Source organism: Nelumbo nucifera, chromosome 4, assembly GCF_055504915.1.
Source record: "Nelumbo nucifera cultivar China Antique chromosome 4, China Antique-T2T, whole genome shotgun sequence".
In the NCBI taxonomy this organism is placed as follows: Eukaryota; Viridiplantae; Streptophyta; class Magnoliopsida; order Proteales; family Nelumbonaceae; genus Nelumbo; species Nelumbo nucifera.
In genome coordinates, this window is record NC_142652.1 from 67,692,253 (window position 1) to 67,710,361 (window position 18,109).

At 41.0% G+C, this 18,109-nt stretch overlaps 1 protein-coding gene across 1 annotated transcript; it reads right to left on the reverse strand.

Moving 5' to 3' along the window:
* Positions 1–871: 871 nt before the first annotated feature.
* LOC104586061 (uncharacterized) lies at positions 872–2,008 on the reverse strand. Its single transcript, XM_088903817.1, has one exon. It carries the CDS (start codon positions 2,006–2,008, stop codon positions 872–874), a length of 1,137 nt encoding a protein of 378 aa, XP_088759943.1.
* Positions 2,009–18,109: the final 16,101 nt, after the last annotated feature.

Genomic DNA, 18,109 nt, shown 5'->3' on the forward strand with positions numbered 1-18,109 from the left:
GTACATAACCTTAAATGGGCCTTAAGCCCATTTTGAACTGGGCTGATTTGATCAGTCATTTAAAGGGGGCGAATTCTGAAGTGGGTCAGCTAAAAGGATTGGGCTTAGACCCTATCCACTCAGAGAGTCCAAGATCTAAATGAGATTTAGATCTGGAAACCTCCTATTTATATTAGGAGATAGCTGATCTGATCTGCAGATAAGATAAGGATTATCCCTTATCACTAAGGGACTTTTAACCCAAATATGATTTGGATTAGCAACTCATAATCTGATTAGGAGCTAATCCCTTTGAGATTATAAAAGGGGAAGGGGGCGGAAGCCTTTTACATAATCAACAACATTCTTCTCTTAAAGAAAGAGAGATTGAGAGATTTCCTGCACACTGCGAATTCTCTCCTACCGCCACCTTCCTGCCATTGCCATTCCTTCAGTTCGATCTCTAGTTCTTGGGAGCAATCAAGATTTGATCTTGATCTCAATCTTTTGGGAAAAGATTGGTTGGAGCGGTACTCACAAGCCGTCCAGTTTATTCTTGTGAAGGGTCAAGTTCTTTTGAAGAACATTGTTGATTCTGCTCCATCCTTCACTGCGCCATCTTCAGTGGGAGCAGATTTTGGATCCTTCCTTGGGCGTGAACACCTCCATTGGGAGATAGTATTTCTCCATATCAGGTATAATCCTCTCCCACTCCTTTTGGTTCAGATCTGGTTCTGTTTATGGTTGAAGATTGATCCTTGAAAATATGATTTTCTAAATAGGGAATACGATTCCCAGTTGAAGGGAGAGATAAATTTTTGAAATTCGCCCCTTATTCCGCAATCCTTGGGCGTCCATAGGATGGATCTCTCATCCGTTCAGCAACAGTTTCCTACAAATCAACATTCAACATTGACTCCTCTTTCTCAAGATGCTTACTAATGGAAATTTCCAATCCATCCTTCCCATCAAGTTCAAAGACTTCCTGTGCCAAAGAATCAATCACTTCAATAGGAAAAATAGGATTATCATCAGTAGGATATTTCATGGCATCATAAATATTAAATTTAACAATTTCACCATCAAATTCCATGGTGAGTGTGCCACTATGAACATCTATCTTAGTCTTGAATGTCTTTAAGAATGGTCTCCCTAGCAAAATAGGAGTGGTTTGATCACCGTTATCCATATCAAGCACGTCGAAATCGGTAGGGAAAATCAAGTCATTTACTTTCACAAGAACATCCTCAACTACACCCTTAGGATAGGCATTAGATCTATCAACCAATTGAATCACAACACCAGTTTTATTCAAAGGTCCAAGTTTCAAAGAAGCATATATAGAATATGGCATGACATTGATAAAAGCTCCTAAGTCTAACATGGCCTTCTCTATTCTAGTGTTACCTATCATGCAAGGGATAGTAAACATACCTGGATCTTTGCACTTTGCAGGGAGTTTTCTTTGAACGATTGCAGAAACATTCTCCCCTACTCTTACCTTCTCACATCCTTTCAGTTTCTGTTTCCTCTTATGTGTACACAATTCTTTCAGGAATTTAGCATAATGAGGCACTTGTTTAATAGCATCTAAAAGGGGAATATTTACCTCGCATCTACGAAAAGTCTCATAAAAATCTTTAAACTGCTCATCTTTTCTAGATCCTACTAAAGCATGAGGAAAATGAGGTACTAATTTATAATCAGAAAGAGGCAGAAAATTACGCTTGGGTACTTCATCGTCATTGGGAATGATGTCTTTCTCCTTTTCTTGCTTCGACAATGCAGGGGCTGCTCTCGCTAGAGCCTCAACCTCCTTACCACTTCTCAAAACAATTGCACTTGCATTTTCTTTTGGATTCACAACCATTTGAGAGGGTAATTTCCCCGAACCTTGTGCCTCTAATTGACTAATTGCAGTCACCATCTGACCCATATGATTGTCCAAACATTGGATACTGGCCCTCGTCTCTTGCTGAAATTGCAAAGTGTTAGTGGCAAGAGATTTAACAATATCCTCTAAAGACATACCAGAATTGGAAATTTGGGCTGGCTGTTGTCTAGGGGGGTGCGATTGATATTGCTGGAAAGTCGGGCGATTTCACGGATTCCCATAGCTGAGATTGGGATGATCCCTCCATCCCGGATTATATGTGCTCGAATAGGGATCATACTTCCTCTGCGGTTGCCCCGGAAAACCACCTGCTGCATTCACTTGCTCAATGGGCTCCTCTTGAAGAGTTGGGCACATATCGGTTGGATGCCCTACTATTGAACACTTCCTACAAGCCTTCACCCGTTTGCATATTACCTACAACCATTTGATGAACAAGAGAAGTTAGACTCGCAATTGGTTGTTCAAGGGAAGAGATATTTACCTCATTAGCATGCTTTGATGGAGGGTCAAGCCTATAGCCGAATTGTTGAGAATTGGCCGCCATATTTGCAATCAAGTTTCTCGCGGCTTCGAGAGTTTTATCCACTAAAGCTCCTCCACTAGCAGCATCAATCATACTCCTATCAGTGGGTTGAAGATCCTCATAGAAATATTGGATGAGTGCTCACTGATTTGATGATGTGGGCAGCTTGCACATAATTTTTAAAAATGTTCCCAGTATTCATGTAGGGACTCCCCGTTGTACTGCCTTACACTACAAATTTCTTTTCTAATGTTGGCCTTCCTTGAAGCTAGGAAGTACTTCTCTAAGAATAGCCTCTTCATCTCGTTCCATGTGGTAATACTCCTAGAGGGTACATAATAGAGCCAATCCTTAGCCGAATCCTTCAGAAAAAATGGAAAGGCTCTTAGTTTAATTTGTTCTTCAGTCACCCCCATGGGTTTCATACTCGTGCATACCACATGCAGCTCCTTCAAATGCTTGTGAGGATCCTCACTTGCAAGAACATGAAAAGTGGGCAAGAGATGTATTAGTCCAGATTTCAATTCAAAAGTAGCATCTTTATCTAAAGTAGGAAAAGTTATGCATAAGGGTTGTTGATTCAAATCAGGTGCGGCAAGCTCTTTCAAAGTTCGGTTTCCAGCCATGATGTCCTCCTCTTTCAAATCACAACTGCTAACAGATAGGGAATCAAGAGCTGGATTGTTCTCTTTAGAATGACTCCGAGCTTCTCTCCTTAACCTGCACAAAGTTCCCTCTATTTCTGGATCGTACTGCAAATCACCTTGCTTAGAGAATCGAGTTACAGGCATAAATCAAGGGAACCCTAATAACCCATGAACGACATACCATAAAAAAAATCTAGAATGATGAAAATAAATAAATAAACAAAACATAAAATATTCTACGCTAAAACACAAACAATCAAAGTGATCTATATATATATTTTTTTTCAAAAATTTCAAGAACGAAACAATGATCACAAGAAGCACAAAAACCGATTAGAAAAACTCCTCGTAGGCACCCAAATAAAACCTATACTCCTAAAAATAAATGCTGTATTGTGAGTAAGGATCATTCCCACAGAGAGTATCTGACCTAGTTTGTGTGCTGCGTGAACAAAGATGGAGGGGGGGTTGTATGTAACGAACCAGAATTAAAAAGAAAGAAAATCAGAATTAAAAAGAACGAAAATCAAATGAGAAACAATGCAATTCAGAGTACTGAAATTAATCAAAAGAACGAGTCTTGGTCTAAGTCAACATCCACCATCAGAATTTTACTACTGCTCATCGATGCAAAGATATATCAATTCAGACTTTGAATATTCATCGTAGGAATTATTTTCCTGCATCTCCCTAATCTCAGTTAATCAATAAACAAGCGATCCTCTTAACCCTTACTACTAAACAACCCCTAAACAAGCGTTAAAGATTTAATCCAGTAGAAGCCTTAAGCATTAGAGATCGATGAAGCTAAACAACATAAGCACAAGCAGTTGCATTTAATTCAGTCGAGTCTTCTTCCTAAGATCTAACAATTTCTGACGCAAAAAATCATTAAACCCTAGTTGTTTCACAGATTAGAGGGATCAGACAATTACGGATTTGATATCTAACCTAGTAGTAGATTGCAACGAATAATAAACTAATAGGCCTCCTATCAATCAGACAAAACAATCATGAACATAAACATAAAAGAACATTCGATATTCAAAGTGTAAATCAAATAATAATAATCAAATTAGATCTCACAGTTTTGTTGATTCTGAGGCTTCTGTTTCCTTTGACCAAGTATCAGAGTTTAGCCACGCATGGTCATGGTGAAAACTCAAGAAAAATCAGAGAAGAGAGAAGAGAAGAGAAGAGAGGTGTGGCAGCCCTAGGTCTGATTATTTTCTTTCTTGTTTTCCTCTTCTTTTCTTTCTCTGTACTTCCCCAATAGAAGCCTACAAAATCTCCTAAAATTTCTCTAGATAACAGTCTCCAAGTCTGACTTATCAAGAAAAATATCAAAGATAAGATAAAACAAAGTCGGAGACGGCGAATTATGTCTTTGGAAATGTAACCCCACCACCTTTCTATGAAGGATCATATCCACTCATCTTATGAGCTTTCCCTTTGGCCTCTGGTAGACAAGGTTCATTGCCATTTTAGGTTAAACCTTTCTGTCCAGTGAGTGCACACCCATCATATTCGTGAACGCCAAGGTACCGTGAGAGAGTCTTCCATTTTAGTATAGGCCCCTCCCACAATGGTCTATGATGCCTCTATCTTCTTATGAAACATTCCAACAGATCCAACAACAAATGGATAGCCCAATTTTATGGTATGTTTCCTCATTACTGAAGGACCCATATTCATGCTAATGATGGAAGTCCTTTAGAGAGTTCATCATATGAATCTCCCTATCACATGTACTCATATTTTAGAGGAGGGAATGAAAAATATGCCCTAGTTTAACTTAAGTTAAACCAAAATGGTTCCCACTAGCTTTCATAAAGCCAGATTTAGATGGGCCCTAAATGGCTAGGGTTCCGCATGGTTCCTCTTAGGGAGGTGTGGGGACCACCACGAAGGGAAATCATCCAATGATCTTCAGGGACACCATGGCAATGATGTGCATTCTGCCATGGTGTGCGTAGGAGCCACTATCATATCAGCATGGGCCAAGCACTTATGGCCCATAAACGTTGCACATCACACATCCATACATCACATGCATGAAAAACAAAATTGATCCAATCAATTAATATCTGTAAAACCCATAATTAAAGTCCATAATTATCCATAATATTACTGATTAATATTATCTAGGTATATGGGCTGAATTGCAAAGAACAGTTCGACCCATATAGCTTTTATGCAGATAATGGGCTAAAGCAGTTTTAGCACATCGTTTTATAGGTGTGGGCTGAATTGCATCTTGCAATTAACCATCAACTCCTGGACCCAAGAGTGAAAAATTAGGGCTAAGAATAGCGCCCATCTAACCACAGATTCGGTCCAACCAGTTTGGTCCAATCTGGTTTGAATGGGTCTAGGGTTTGATCTTTAATTCACGATCTAATTCAAGATTTTGATCTGAAATTAAATTATTGATGCAAGACATTCAAAAATCAGAAAAGGGGGACTGTTCGTAGGTCTGCTACCCTACAAAATAGAGGTTAGTACACAGCTTGCAGTTTCCAAAACTGCAATTCACAGATGGGCGAACCCTAATCTTCGAATATCTCCTCCTTGCGCTTTCTGCTTCAACTTTGAATGGAACATAATAGAAAACCTAATTTCTATTAATATTTTATCAAATTGAATTCCTATACATTTTGTCTAAAAAATAAAAAAAAAAATATTTACAGACCAAGAATGTAAGAAAACAGCAAAAATGCAGATTTCCTATGCCATAAAAAGATTTCGATCTCCACCATATGAACAGCCCAAAAATCAAGAAAAATATAAAGAACAATTCTAAATATAATTAAGATTTATAAAATTTAATTTCAGATCAATCGCCCAAAAATCTGGGGACAAATTTCCTAGAAATCGCTAATATGTGCAAATCGGGTAGAACGCCTTCTGCCTATTTGCGCAGTTCCTGATCTGGTTAATTTTGGTTCAAGATTTGAACCTGGCCGTGATACCACTGAAGGGATGAGAGATCCATCATATGGATGGCCGAACCTTGCAGGTAGGTTGGGCAAAATTTCCAAAATTTCTGTCTCTCCCATGTGGGAATCACATTCCCTGTTTTAGAAAACTGCATTTTCAAGGATCAATCGTGAATCTAAACCAGACCAGATCTGAAACCCAAAAGGGAGTGGAGGGTTATACCTGATATGTAGTAATAGTAACCTCCAATGAAGGTGTTCACGCCTAAGGATGAATCCAAAGACTACATCCACTGAAGATGACACGGTGCAGGATGAAGTAGAATTAGTAGGATGACTCTTCAGCAAAAACGTGATTCTTCAGTAAGAATCTGATGAAGGGCGAGTGAGCACGACTTCAGATCACCTTTTCTGCCAAAAGATGATATCAAGAACCCTTTCTTGATTGCTCCCTGAGTGGAGATCGAACTGGTTATGGCGACAATAGCAAGAGAGAGCAAGAGCAGAAGATAGAGACAATCCAACTGTATGCTATTTTCTCTCTTGAATTTGTAGACTAAAGGATGAACTGGAGGTTCACCCTGCTCCTCTATTTATACCCTTAAAGAGAGGTTCTCCTAATCCCATTAGGAGTTTCCTAATGCAAATCTTGAATTTGGATCTAGACTCTCTTCAAGAGATAAGGATAATCCCTTATCTTATTTGTAGATAAAGATCAACCCTCCTAATCTAATTAGGAGTTTCCTGATCCAAATCTTTATTTAGATCTGGACTCTCTGAGTGGATAGGCACAATCCCTTATCCTATCTTCTGATCTAAATCCCATAACCACCCCTCTTTTAATTAATCTCATTAAGCCAGTTCGAATTGGGCTTTAGTCCCTTTAAGTCTATGTGCTCACTTATCCTCCAAACTGATGCCCAGTTAGATATCCTTGTATTGCATGGGACACAAACATTGATCTACACATCAGCCACATGGGTTCAGTCTAGCCTCTGTTACAAGGCTTGGCCAAATTCACTGTAGAAGACAGTGAACCCTTGATTCCATCATCATGGGCTCTTAATGGGCCCAACATTTACACTAAATGGTCCTTGGGTCAAACCACCTTATAAAAACCCAAGGACTGTCAGCAAATGCAAAATTAGCCCATCAGGTATTACCCTCAATCGTTTTACACTTAACCTCTTAGCCCATAATGATCAAACACTGTCCGACAAGAGAGGACCTCTCCCTCGGCTGCAAGGTACAGTGTTGCACTCTCTACTCACATGGATCCTGGGAATTAAAACCTTTTGCAAACATTTTGAAACCATAATATATATATCTGTATATCTCTATATAAATATATTTTGCAAAACAAATTTCAACGGTTTTAATCAACTGCCGGCAGTTTTGGTTTCCATTAGAGAGAGTGCATCCTTGATCATTCACTTTGTCCGACAAAGGGGGTGATCTTGTCACTATGATCACCCACTCAGATGAATTCTCAGACTGTCCCAACATACCCATGTTTTGACCCCCTCTAAGGATCTCACTGATTGGCATATCAAAGATAGCCCAATCTGACACCTAGTGTAGTATCATAATCGAGTCTAGGGGTCATGTGTAACATTCCAGTTTTGCCCATCTATCTCCAATGTCCAAGGCAATACTGGAATTCTGGTCCAATTCAGGGTTTCAAGAAAACACACACTGCATGTACCTTAGGTCTCACCCTGGCAGCTGAGACAAGCCACCCCAACCAACTTGGTGGCACATTAATGTCAGCCTTGGCCAGATAAATCTCCCCAGATCTATCCAACGGCTGTGAAGATTTTAAACTAACACGAGTCTCATATGTGTCCAGTTTAAGGGTATTATACGGAAACACACCATAACAACATGAATCAAATATGTACTTTATTCATTTACATTAAATGTCATAATGTACATCATTCTGATTGGAGCTAAGGGCATACACTGTCTAACATGATTAGATCGAGGTGGCGAGTATCTCTCTGATGAATTCAGGGACTTAAAGGACAATGGGATAGTATCACAACTAGCCCCTCCTGCTACACCACAGTTAAACGGTGTGTCAGAAAGGAAGAACCAAACTTTATTGGATATGATCCGATCACTTCTCGTACACTCAGAGCTGCCCACATCCTTTTGGGGTTATGCATTAGAGATTGTGATATACATGCTGAACCAAGTTCTAACCAAATTTGTTCCAAAGACTCCCTATGAGCTCTGGACCAATAAGAAACCATGTGTGAAACACTTGGAGATTTGGGGTTATCCAACACATGTTAAAATAATGAGTGCTGACAAATTATAATCCAAGACCAGTCGTTTCCTATTTGTAAGTTACCCAAAAGGCTCTATAGGGTATTTGTTATATGACCAATGAGAACAGAAGCTGTTCTGTAGTCGAAATGCCCATTTATTGGAAGATGATTACATCCTGAACAATCATTGTCTCACAAGCACCAATTAATAACCAACCTAGGAGATCTACCCGGGATTCCAGTGAGGAGGACCCCATGACTTATACGGAAACCAAAACTGCCGGCAGTCGATTTCAACCGTTGATATTTGTTTTTGCAAAATATATTTATATAGAGATATACATACATATATATCTACATATATATATATATTATGGTTTCAAAATGTTTGCAAAATGTTTTAATTCCCGGGATCCATGTAAGTAGAGAGTGCAACACTGTACCTTGTAGCCGAAGGAGAGGTCCACTCTTGTCGGGCAGTGTTTGATCATTATGGGCTAAGAAGTTAAGTGTCAAACCATTTAGGGTAATACCTGATGGGCTAATCTTGCATCTGCCCACAATCCTTGGGTTTTTATAAGGTGGCTTAACCCAAGGACAATTTAGTGTAAATGTTGGGCCCATTAAGAGCCCATGGTGATGGACTCAGTGGTTCACTGTCTCCTACAGTGAATTCAGCTAGGCCTTGTAACAGAGGCTGGGCTGAAACCTTGTGGCTGATGTGTAGATCAATATTTGGGTCCCACGCCATACAAGGATAGCCAACTAGGCAGCAAATTAAGAGGTTAAGTGAGCACATAGACCTAATGGGCCTAAAGCCCTATTTGAACTGGCTTAATAAGATTAATTAAATAAGGGTGGTTCTGGGATTTGGATTAGCAGATAGGATAAGGGATTATCCCAATCCACTCAAAGAGTCCAGATCCAAATAATAGATTTGGATAAGGAAATTCCTAATTTGATTAGGAAGGCTGATCTTTATCTGTAGATAAGATAAGGGATTATCCTTATCTCTTAAAGAGAGTCCAGATCCAAATAAAAGATTTGGATTACGAAACTCCTAATAAGATTAGGAGAACCTCTCTTTAAAGGCTATAAATAGGAGAGCAGGGCGAACCTACAGAGATACAACAAAAATCATAGATAGTCTGCTGAATTAAGAGAGAAGACAATATACAGTTCGACTGCTTCTGTCTTTTGCTCTTGTTCCTACTCTTGCCGCCCTACCTGGTTCGATCTCCACTAGTGGGAGTGATCAAGAATAGTTCTTGATATTGCCTTTTGCTAGAAGAGGCAATCTAAAGTTGTGCTCACCAGCCATCCATCATATGCTTGCTGAAGAATTCGGTTCTTGTTGTAGAACCGTCCTACTGATTCTACTTCACCTCACATCGTGTCATCTTTGGTGGAAGCAGTCTTTGGTTTCCTTCTTGGGCGTGAACACCTTCTTTGGGGGTTTACTATTACTCCGTATCTGGTATATCCCTTTACTCCTTTTTGGTTTCAGATCTGGTCCAGTTTGGTTTCAAGATTGATCCTTGAAAATGCAATTTTCTAAAATAGGGAATGCGATTCCCACATGGGAGAGAGAGAAATTTTTGAAAATTTTCCCAATCTTCCTACATGATTCAGCCACCCATATGATGGATGTCTCATCCCTTCAGTTTTGTCCCCCAAAGGATCTCACTGATTAGCATGTGAAAGACAGCTTGATCTGACACCCAGTGTAGTATCATAATCGAGTCTAGGAGCTAGGTTTACCCATCAGTCTCCAAGGTCTAGGGCATAACTGGAAATTGGTCCAGGTTTAGTGTTTCAAACAAATACACACTACATGTGCTTTGGGTCCAACCCTAGCTGCTGAGACAGGCTTCCCCAACCTTCTTGGCAGCACATTAGTGTCAACCTTGGTAGGATAAACTCCCCAAGTCTATCCAACGGCTGGGAATATTCTAAACTAACACGAGTCTCATAAGTGTCAGTTAAAGGGGTAAATACATAGAAACACACCAATCATAACATGAAACAATTATGTACTTTTACTTATTTATAGTAAATGTATCAGTACATCAATTTGATTGGAGCTAAGGGCATGCATTGCCTAACAGCCCCCACTTGCACTTTGGTCCAATCTGATACAAGCCTCAGTCTCATACTGTCCACGTATTTCTCAAACACTTTCTATGTCAGTGGTTTAGTTAATGGGTCTACCACATTCTCTGTTGATGCTACCTTCTAAATCTGGATGTTCCCTTCTACCAACAATCTCCTAAAGTACATGATACTTCCTCTCGATGTGCTTTGACTTCGAGTGGGCTCTTGGCTCCTTAGCCTAAGCAATGACTCCATTGTTGTCGTACAATAGTGGAATGGGTGATGTGTGGGATGGAATAACTCCTAATTTGTGAATGAACTTCTTCATCCACACTGATTCCTTGGCAGCTTCACTTGTGGCAATGTACTCGGCCACGGTTGTGGAATCTATTGTGGACAGTTGTTTGCTGCTTTTCCAACTAATTGCACAAGACCACATCATGAAGATGTAACCAGATGTACACTTTCTATCATTTGGGTTTGACTGAAAGTCGGCATCAGTATCCCTAACCATTTGTAATGAACTACTTATAGTCTAGATGCACTACAGTCCATGCTCTTGTCCTAGGTTTGATTGGTATCTACTTATCACACTCACTGCCTATGTTATGTTTAGCTGAGTGCAAAACATGGTAGACATGGTGCTCCCTATGACTGAGGCATAGGGAACCTCTCTCATGCCCTTTGAGAGAGTGACTCCGTGTCTGAAAGGGGTAAATCCCTTCTTGGACTTCCCCATGTTGTAGTTGTTGACAATCTTGTCAATGTAAGTAGATTGTGATAATTCCTCTTCAATATATCTCTATAGAGTCAAAGTCCTAAGATGCAGGAGGCCTCGAACACCAGTTTAAACATTTATAATTTTTACCATTTCTCAAACAACTACTAACACAGTAAAGGGATGAGTACGGGTCGTATCCACAGGAAGCAAGTGAAAAATTAATATATACTTAGATCCAGACAAGAGAATGCAATCGGGAATGGTAGAAAATACGAAAATAAAATCTATTATTGCTGAAATTAAATGTTTCGAATTTAAAATAGACAATAAATAAAAACCAGAATTTAATAAAGTACGAGAATTAACAAATGAAATAAAAGAAATAAATAAAAAAATGATCCAGAATCCGGATCTGGTGGTAGTAGTTGCAGATCGGCCAGACAGCTTGTAGATCTGCAAAACCCCTCGAAACTCCTCTCTACAACCCTCAAACCCCTCAAGATACCTTAGCCTTGAATTGAACGAATTCAGATCTGCAAAACAGAGAAACGAACAAGAATTAAATCTAAAAGATTGCAGAAATAAAATTAACAGAAGAGAAAATAAAGAAAAAAAAAAGAATGGTTGATCAGATCTAGTGGTGAAATTTGCAGAATGGTTGAACAGCTTGCAGGAACCCCTCCTGACAAGATCTGGGCTTTCTTCCCTTCTAAAACACTTGAACTCCTCAAGAAACCTTAGCCTTGTTAATTGGGTGAATTGACCAACCCCTTCTCTAGGGCCCTTGGGGTCCTTTTTATAGAGAAGATTGGATAAAATTGGGATTAGAGAGAAAGAGGGGGCGGCAAGTGGGTTTTTGCAAAAATATGGGTGTCATAGGGTTTAGAATGAAGGGTGATCCTAAGGTTGAGAAGAAAAGGAGAAGGCACCCAATATTATGTAACACTGAGATTTAATGGCTAAAGGTTGAATGGTGAAGATTAAAAGTTAGGTGGCTCCTAGGGCTAGAATGCTAAAAAGAGAGTGCCATAGAATGGGTGGTGTAGATTAGAAGGGATGGAAGGTGAGGATTTAGCAGTTAGGGGCGGCTAGGGTTTGTTAGGAGTGAAAAGAATGGGTTAAAAGGTACTCTAGGGTTTGCTAAGACGTGGGAAGCATACTAATACAGTCGGAGGGGCGCCAAACTGGGTTTAGCAGCCAAGAGGCGCCCACCTACTTTTAGTTTTTCACAAAAACACCCCCTCTCTCAGATGGACTTCACACCAGCTTCCCAAAATCTGCATTTCAGCCATGAAAACTTCTCAGTTTTGCACAGAATTTGCATAAAGACCCTTAGAGGTCACAACATTGAAATTAACTAGGAAAATGATACAATTTGACTACTCTAAGGCCGAAAATACCCATGAACTGAAGCCCTTAAGGCATCTAAATGTAGAGTCATCACCTTGCTAGGCCAAGCTGTATGGGCCGAGTTGAAATATGACCGACCTTGTGTTCGGATGACCGAGATGAAGTATGCTACAAAGGGAAGAAGGTGAGAGTGCCCAAGTGTCTTTTACCCGGGGAGAGCACTCTGATGCTTAAGTCAGAAAGTGTTTGAGAGTTCTTTGGGAGATTGAGGGAGCTCTAAAGTACTTAGTGCGCTACCTTTTCAAGTGGGATTAGCTGCCTTTTATAGGTGCTAGTTCTTAGGGCCTTCAGGGTAACGGACCTGAGCTCCCTGCGGAGCTGTTTCCATTTTATTTGGTGCGTTAATGCATTAGTTGCGAGATCCTTGCGGAGGTTACGGTCTGCCCGAGTAAAGTCGACGTGTGTGACATGGAAGACCATTCTAACAATTGAGGCGTTTGCTCTCTTGGCAGCGTAGTGCTGGGGGTGGTTAGCGAGCTCTCCTTCATAGGTCGTCTTGAATCTCTATACCTTGGTCTTGCCGAGGTGGAGGTCAGCCTGGGTGAGGTGCTTTGAGCTAATTTCCCAAGTTGGTTTGCTGAATTCAGCGCCAAGGTGTCGACCGGAGGCCATATGTCGCTATTTGATTAGGAGGACCAAATTGCCCCTCATCATGTTCAAATGGTACATTTGAGCCTAGTGTGGAGTAATTGGATATTGGATATCAAAGGGTGGGACATATGAAATCAGAGAGATGGGCAAGTGCTTTACGACCACGAGTGGGCCGTATAGCTACAAGCTCAGGTGGTGGATCTAAAGATTGAATAGGTGATGTGGGTTGAGAATAAAAAATGGGTTCAAATTGTGGGCTAGATAGGCCCAAGTTGTCTATGACAGGTTCAGGAACATGTAAAGTTGTAACGGGGCCAAAATCTAATGCTGGATCAATGTGAAAAGATGAGGATCCAAATGGAAACTGATTCTCAATGAAGATTATGTCTCTTGAGACAAAAAATTGTCTAGTCTCCATATTGTAAAGCCGGTATTGAAGGGATGAGAGATCCATCGTATGGACGCCCAAATGTTGCGGAATTAGGGGGCGAATTTCAAAAATTTTTCTCTCCCTTCAACTAGGAATCGCATTCCCTATTTAGAAAATCATATTTTCAATGATCATTCTTGAACCATAAATTGAACCAGATCTGAACCAAAAGGAGTAGAAGAGGATTATACCTGATACGGAGAAATAGTATCACCCAATGAAGGTGTTTACGCCCAAGGAAGGATCCAAAGACTGCTCCCACTGAAAATAGCGCAGTGCAAGATGGAGCAAAATCAGCAGTATTCTTCTTCAAGAATTCTGTCCTTCGCAAGAAACAACAGGATGGCACGTGAGCACAGCTTCCTATCAATTCTTTCTCAGAGAATTGATGTCAATATCGAATCTTGACTTCTCCCACAACTGGAGATCGAACTGGCGAACAGGGCGGCAAGAACAAGGGGGCGGCAAGAAAGAATTCTGCAGGATTGCTTAATACTTTCTTCTGTGATTTCAGCTCTAAAGAGGATCTGATTATGTGTCTTCTCAAGGCTGTCGCCCCCTTCTTCTTTTGTTAACCTAAAAGATCAGCTCCTAATCCAATTAGGAGCTTTTTATCCAAATCATATTTGGATCAACCCTCTCTTTAGGTGATAAGGATAAACCCTTATCTTATCTGCAGAATAGATTAGCTTTCTCCTAATCTCATTAGGAGGTTTCTAGATCTGAATGTTCAGATCTGGACTCTCTGAGTGGATAAGGTCAAGACCCTATCCTATCTGCTAATCCATCTCAGAATTCGCCCCATAATTAACTAATTAAATAGCCCAGTTTGAAATGGGCTTTAGGCCCATTAAGCTTATGTGCTCACTTAACCTTCCTAATTGCTGCCCAGTTGGGCTTCCTTGTATGGCGTGGGACCCAAGCATTGATCTACACATCAGCCACATGGGTTCGGCCCAGCCTTTGTTATAAGGCCTGGCTGAATACACTATTATGGACAGTGCACCCCCTGAAACCCATCAAATGGGCTCTATGGGCCCAACACTTACCCTAAGTGGTCACTGGGCCAATCCACCTCGTAACACCCAAGGACTGTGGGCAGATGCAAGATTAGCCCATCAGGCATTACCCTCAATGGTCTTACACATAACCTCTCAGCCCATAATGATCATACACTACCCGACAAGAGAGGACCTCTCCCTCGGCTGCAAGGAACAGTGTTGCACTCTCTACTTCTATGGATCCCGGGAATTAAAACCTTCTTGCAAACATTTTAGAAACCATAATATATATACTTTTATATCTCATATAAAATATATTTTGCAAAATAAATCTCAACGATTGAAATCGGCTGTCGGCAGTCTTGGTTTCCATCAGTGAGAGTGCATCCCCGATCATTACCTTTGTCCGACAAAGGGGCTGATCCTGTCACTATGATCACCCACTCATATGAGTTCTCAATCTGTCCTAACATACCCAGGTTTTGACCCCCGCTAAGGATCTCACTGATTGGTACATCAAAAACAACCCAATCCGACACCTAGTGTAGTATCATAATCGAGTCTAGGGGTCGGGTGTAACTTTTCAGTTTTGCCCATCAATCTCCAAGGTCCAAGGCAATACTGAAAATTTGGTACAGTTCAAAGATTCAATTAATCCTACACTGTATGTGCCTAGGGTCTCACCCTGGCAGCTGAGACAGGCCACCCTAACCTACTTGGTGGCACCACAGTGTCAGCCTTATTAGGATAAATCTCCCTAGACCGACCCACTGACTGTGAACATTCAAAACTAACACGAGTCTCATTAAGTGTCCAGTTTAAGGGTATTACACAGAAACATACCAAGGGAACATGAATCAAATATGCATTTTTATTCAATTACAATAAACTTATAAAGTACATCATTTTGATTGAAGCTAAAGGCATACAAAACTGTCTAACAGCTCCCACTTGCACTTAGGTCCAATCAGGTACAAGTCGGAGTCTCATGCTTTCCACGTGTTTCTCAAACACTTTCTGTGATAGTGGTTTCGTCAATGGGTCTGCTACATTTTCCGCTGACGCTACATTCTGAATCAGGACGTCCCCTCTACCAACAATCTCCCGCAGTACACGGTACTTCCTCTCGATGTGCTTCGACTTCGAATGGGCTCGTGGCTCCTTAGCCTGAGCAATGGCTCCATTGTTACAAAACAATGGGATGGGTGATGTGCTTGACGGAACTTCTCCCAACTCGTGAACGAACTTCTTCATCCACACGGCTTCTTTGGCAGCACCACTTGCGGCAATGTACTCGGCCTCGGTCGTGGAGTTTGCAGTGGACCCCTGTTTGCTGCTTTTCTAGCAAACAACACACGATCCTATCGTGAAAACATATCCAGCTGTAGACTTTCTATCATCAGGATCCGACTGGAAATCGACATCTGTATACCCTTGGATCTGTAGTGTGTTACCGTCGAATAGTAGACAAAACTCTTTTGTCCTTCGAAGGTACTTAAGTATGTTTTTCACAGCAGTCCAGTGCTCCTGCCCTGGGTTGGCCTGGAATCTGCTTACTACACTCATTGCTTGAGCAATGTCAGGACGAGTGCACAACATGGTATACATGATGCTCCCTACGGCAGAGGCATAGGGAATATCTTTCATGCCATCAATCTCCTCAGAAGTCTTGGGAGACATCTTTTTGGAGAGAGTGACTCCGTGCCTGGAAGGAAGATTTCTTTTCTTGGAGTTTTCCATGCTGTATCTTTTGACTATTTTGTCAATGTAAGCAGATTGGGATAATCCTATTATTCGTTTCGATCTATCTCTATAGAGTCGAAAACCTAGTATATAGGAGGCTTCTCCAATATCTTTCATGGAGAATTGCTGTGAAAGCCATACTTTCACCATAGTTAACATTCCTACATCATTCCCAATGAGTAGAATGTCATCTACATACAGAACCAAAAAGGTAACCTTATCTCCACTGTACTTCCTGTAGACACAGGGTTCATCCAGATTCTGCTTGAAGTCAAACGATTTGACAACAGAGTCAAAACGTATGTTCCAACTTCTAGAAACTTGGTTAAGTTCATAAATGGATCTATTAAGTTTACATACCATGTTTTTCTGACCTGCAGCAATGAAGCCTTGCAGCTGCTGCATATAGATATCTTTAATAAGATCTCCATTCAGGAATGCAGTTTTGACATCCATCTGCCAAATCTCATAATCATGGTATGCTGCTACTGTTAGCTGGATCCTAATGGATTTAAGCATGGCCACAGGCAAAAAGGTTTTCTCATAATCAATGTCCTCTTTCTGAGTGTACCCTTTCGCCACCAGACGATCTTTGAAGGTCTCAACCCTACCATTGGGGCCCTTCTTCCTCTTGTAAATCCATTTGCAACTGATTGCTTTTACCCCTGAGGGCGGATCTACTAGAGTCCAGACTCCATTGGTCTCCATTGAGTCCATCTCTGGTCTCATGGCCTCCACCCACCTCTGGGAATCTATGTCCAACATAGATTTCGCGTAAGTCACGGGATCCTCCTCACTAGTCACGGTTTCCACCAGGTAACTATCCTGGTCATAAGCATAATGGACTGGTGGCTTGGATACCCGAGTGGATCTTCTAGGTTGGTCACTACTTGGAACTTGTGGGACATCTCCCACTGCTCCTGAGCTCTCATCATCAAGAACAATTTCCTGACGATGGGTGTCTAGGATGTAATCGGTTTCCAAGAATTGTGCATTTCGACTGCAGAACACTTTCTGCTCACTTGGGTCATAGAATAGGTAACCTACAGAGCCTTTTGGGTAGCCCACAAATAGGCAACGACTGGTCTTGGATTCCAACTTGTCTACACTCGTTCTTTTAATGTGTGCTGAACAACCCCAAATCTTCAAGTGTCTGACACTTGGTTTCTTTCCGGTCCAAAGTTCATATGGAGTATTCGGAACTGATTTGGTTGGAACCCGATTCAGCACGTAAATCACAGTCTCTAATGCGTAACCCCAAAAGGATGTGGGTAACTCTGAGTGTATGAGAAGCGACCGGACCATATCCAATAAGGTCCTCTTCCTCCTCTCCGAAACACCGTTAAGTTGTGGTGTAGCAGGAGGAGCTAATTGTGATACTATCCCATTTTCTTTTAAGTAGTCCCTGAATTCGTCAGAGAGATACTCGCCACCTCGATCTAATCGAAGGGCTTTAATTTATCTCCCTAACTGTTTCTCGACCTCTTGTCTAAACTCTTTGAACTTTTCAAATGATTCAGACTTGTGTCTCATTAGGTACACGTAACCATATCGTGAAAAATCATCTCTGAAGGTGATGAAATACACGTGTTGATTCCGTGTCTTAACACTCAGGGAACCACATACATCAGTATATATTAGGTCAAGTGTGCCTGTACATCTTTCAGGCTTATCGTTAAATGGCCGTTTCGTCATCTTGCCTTGTAGGCAAGGCTCACAGGTGGGGAGATATTCTATAGTTAGAAAATCCAAAGGACCATCTTTTACCAACCTTGTGATTTGGTCAACACCGATGTGGCTAAGTCGGTAATGCCACAGACACGTGGGATTAACTGTATTACGGGCTCTCTTCTTGGGGTTT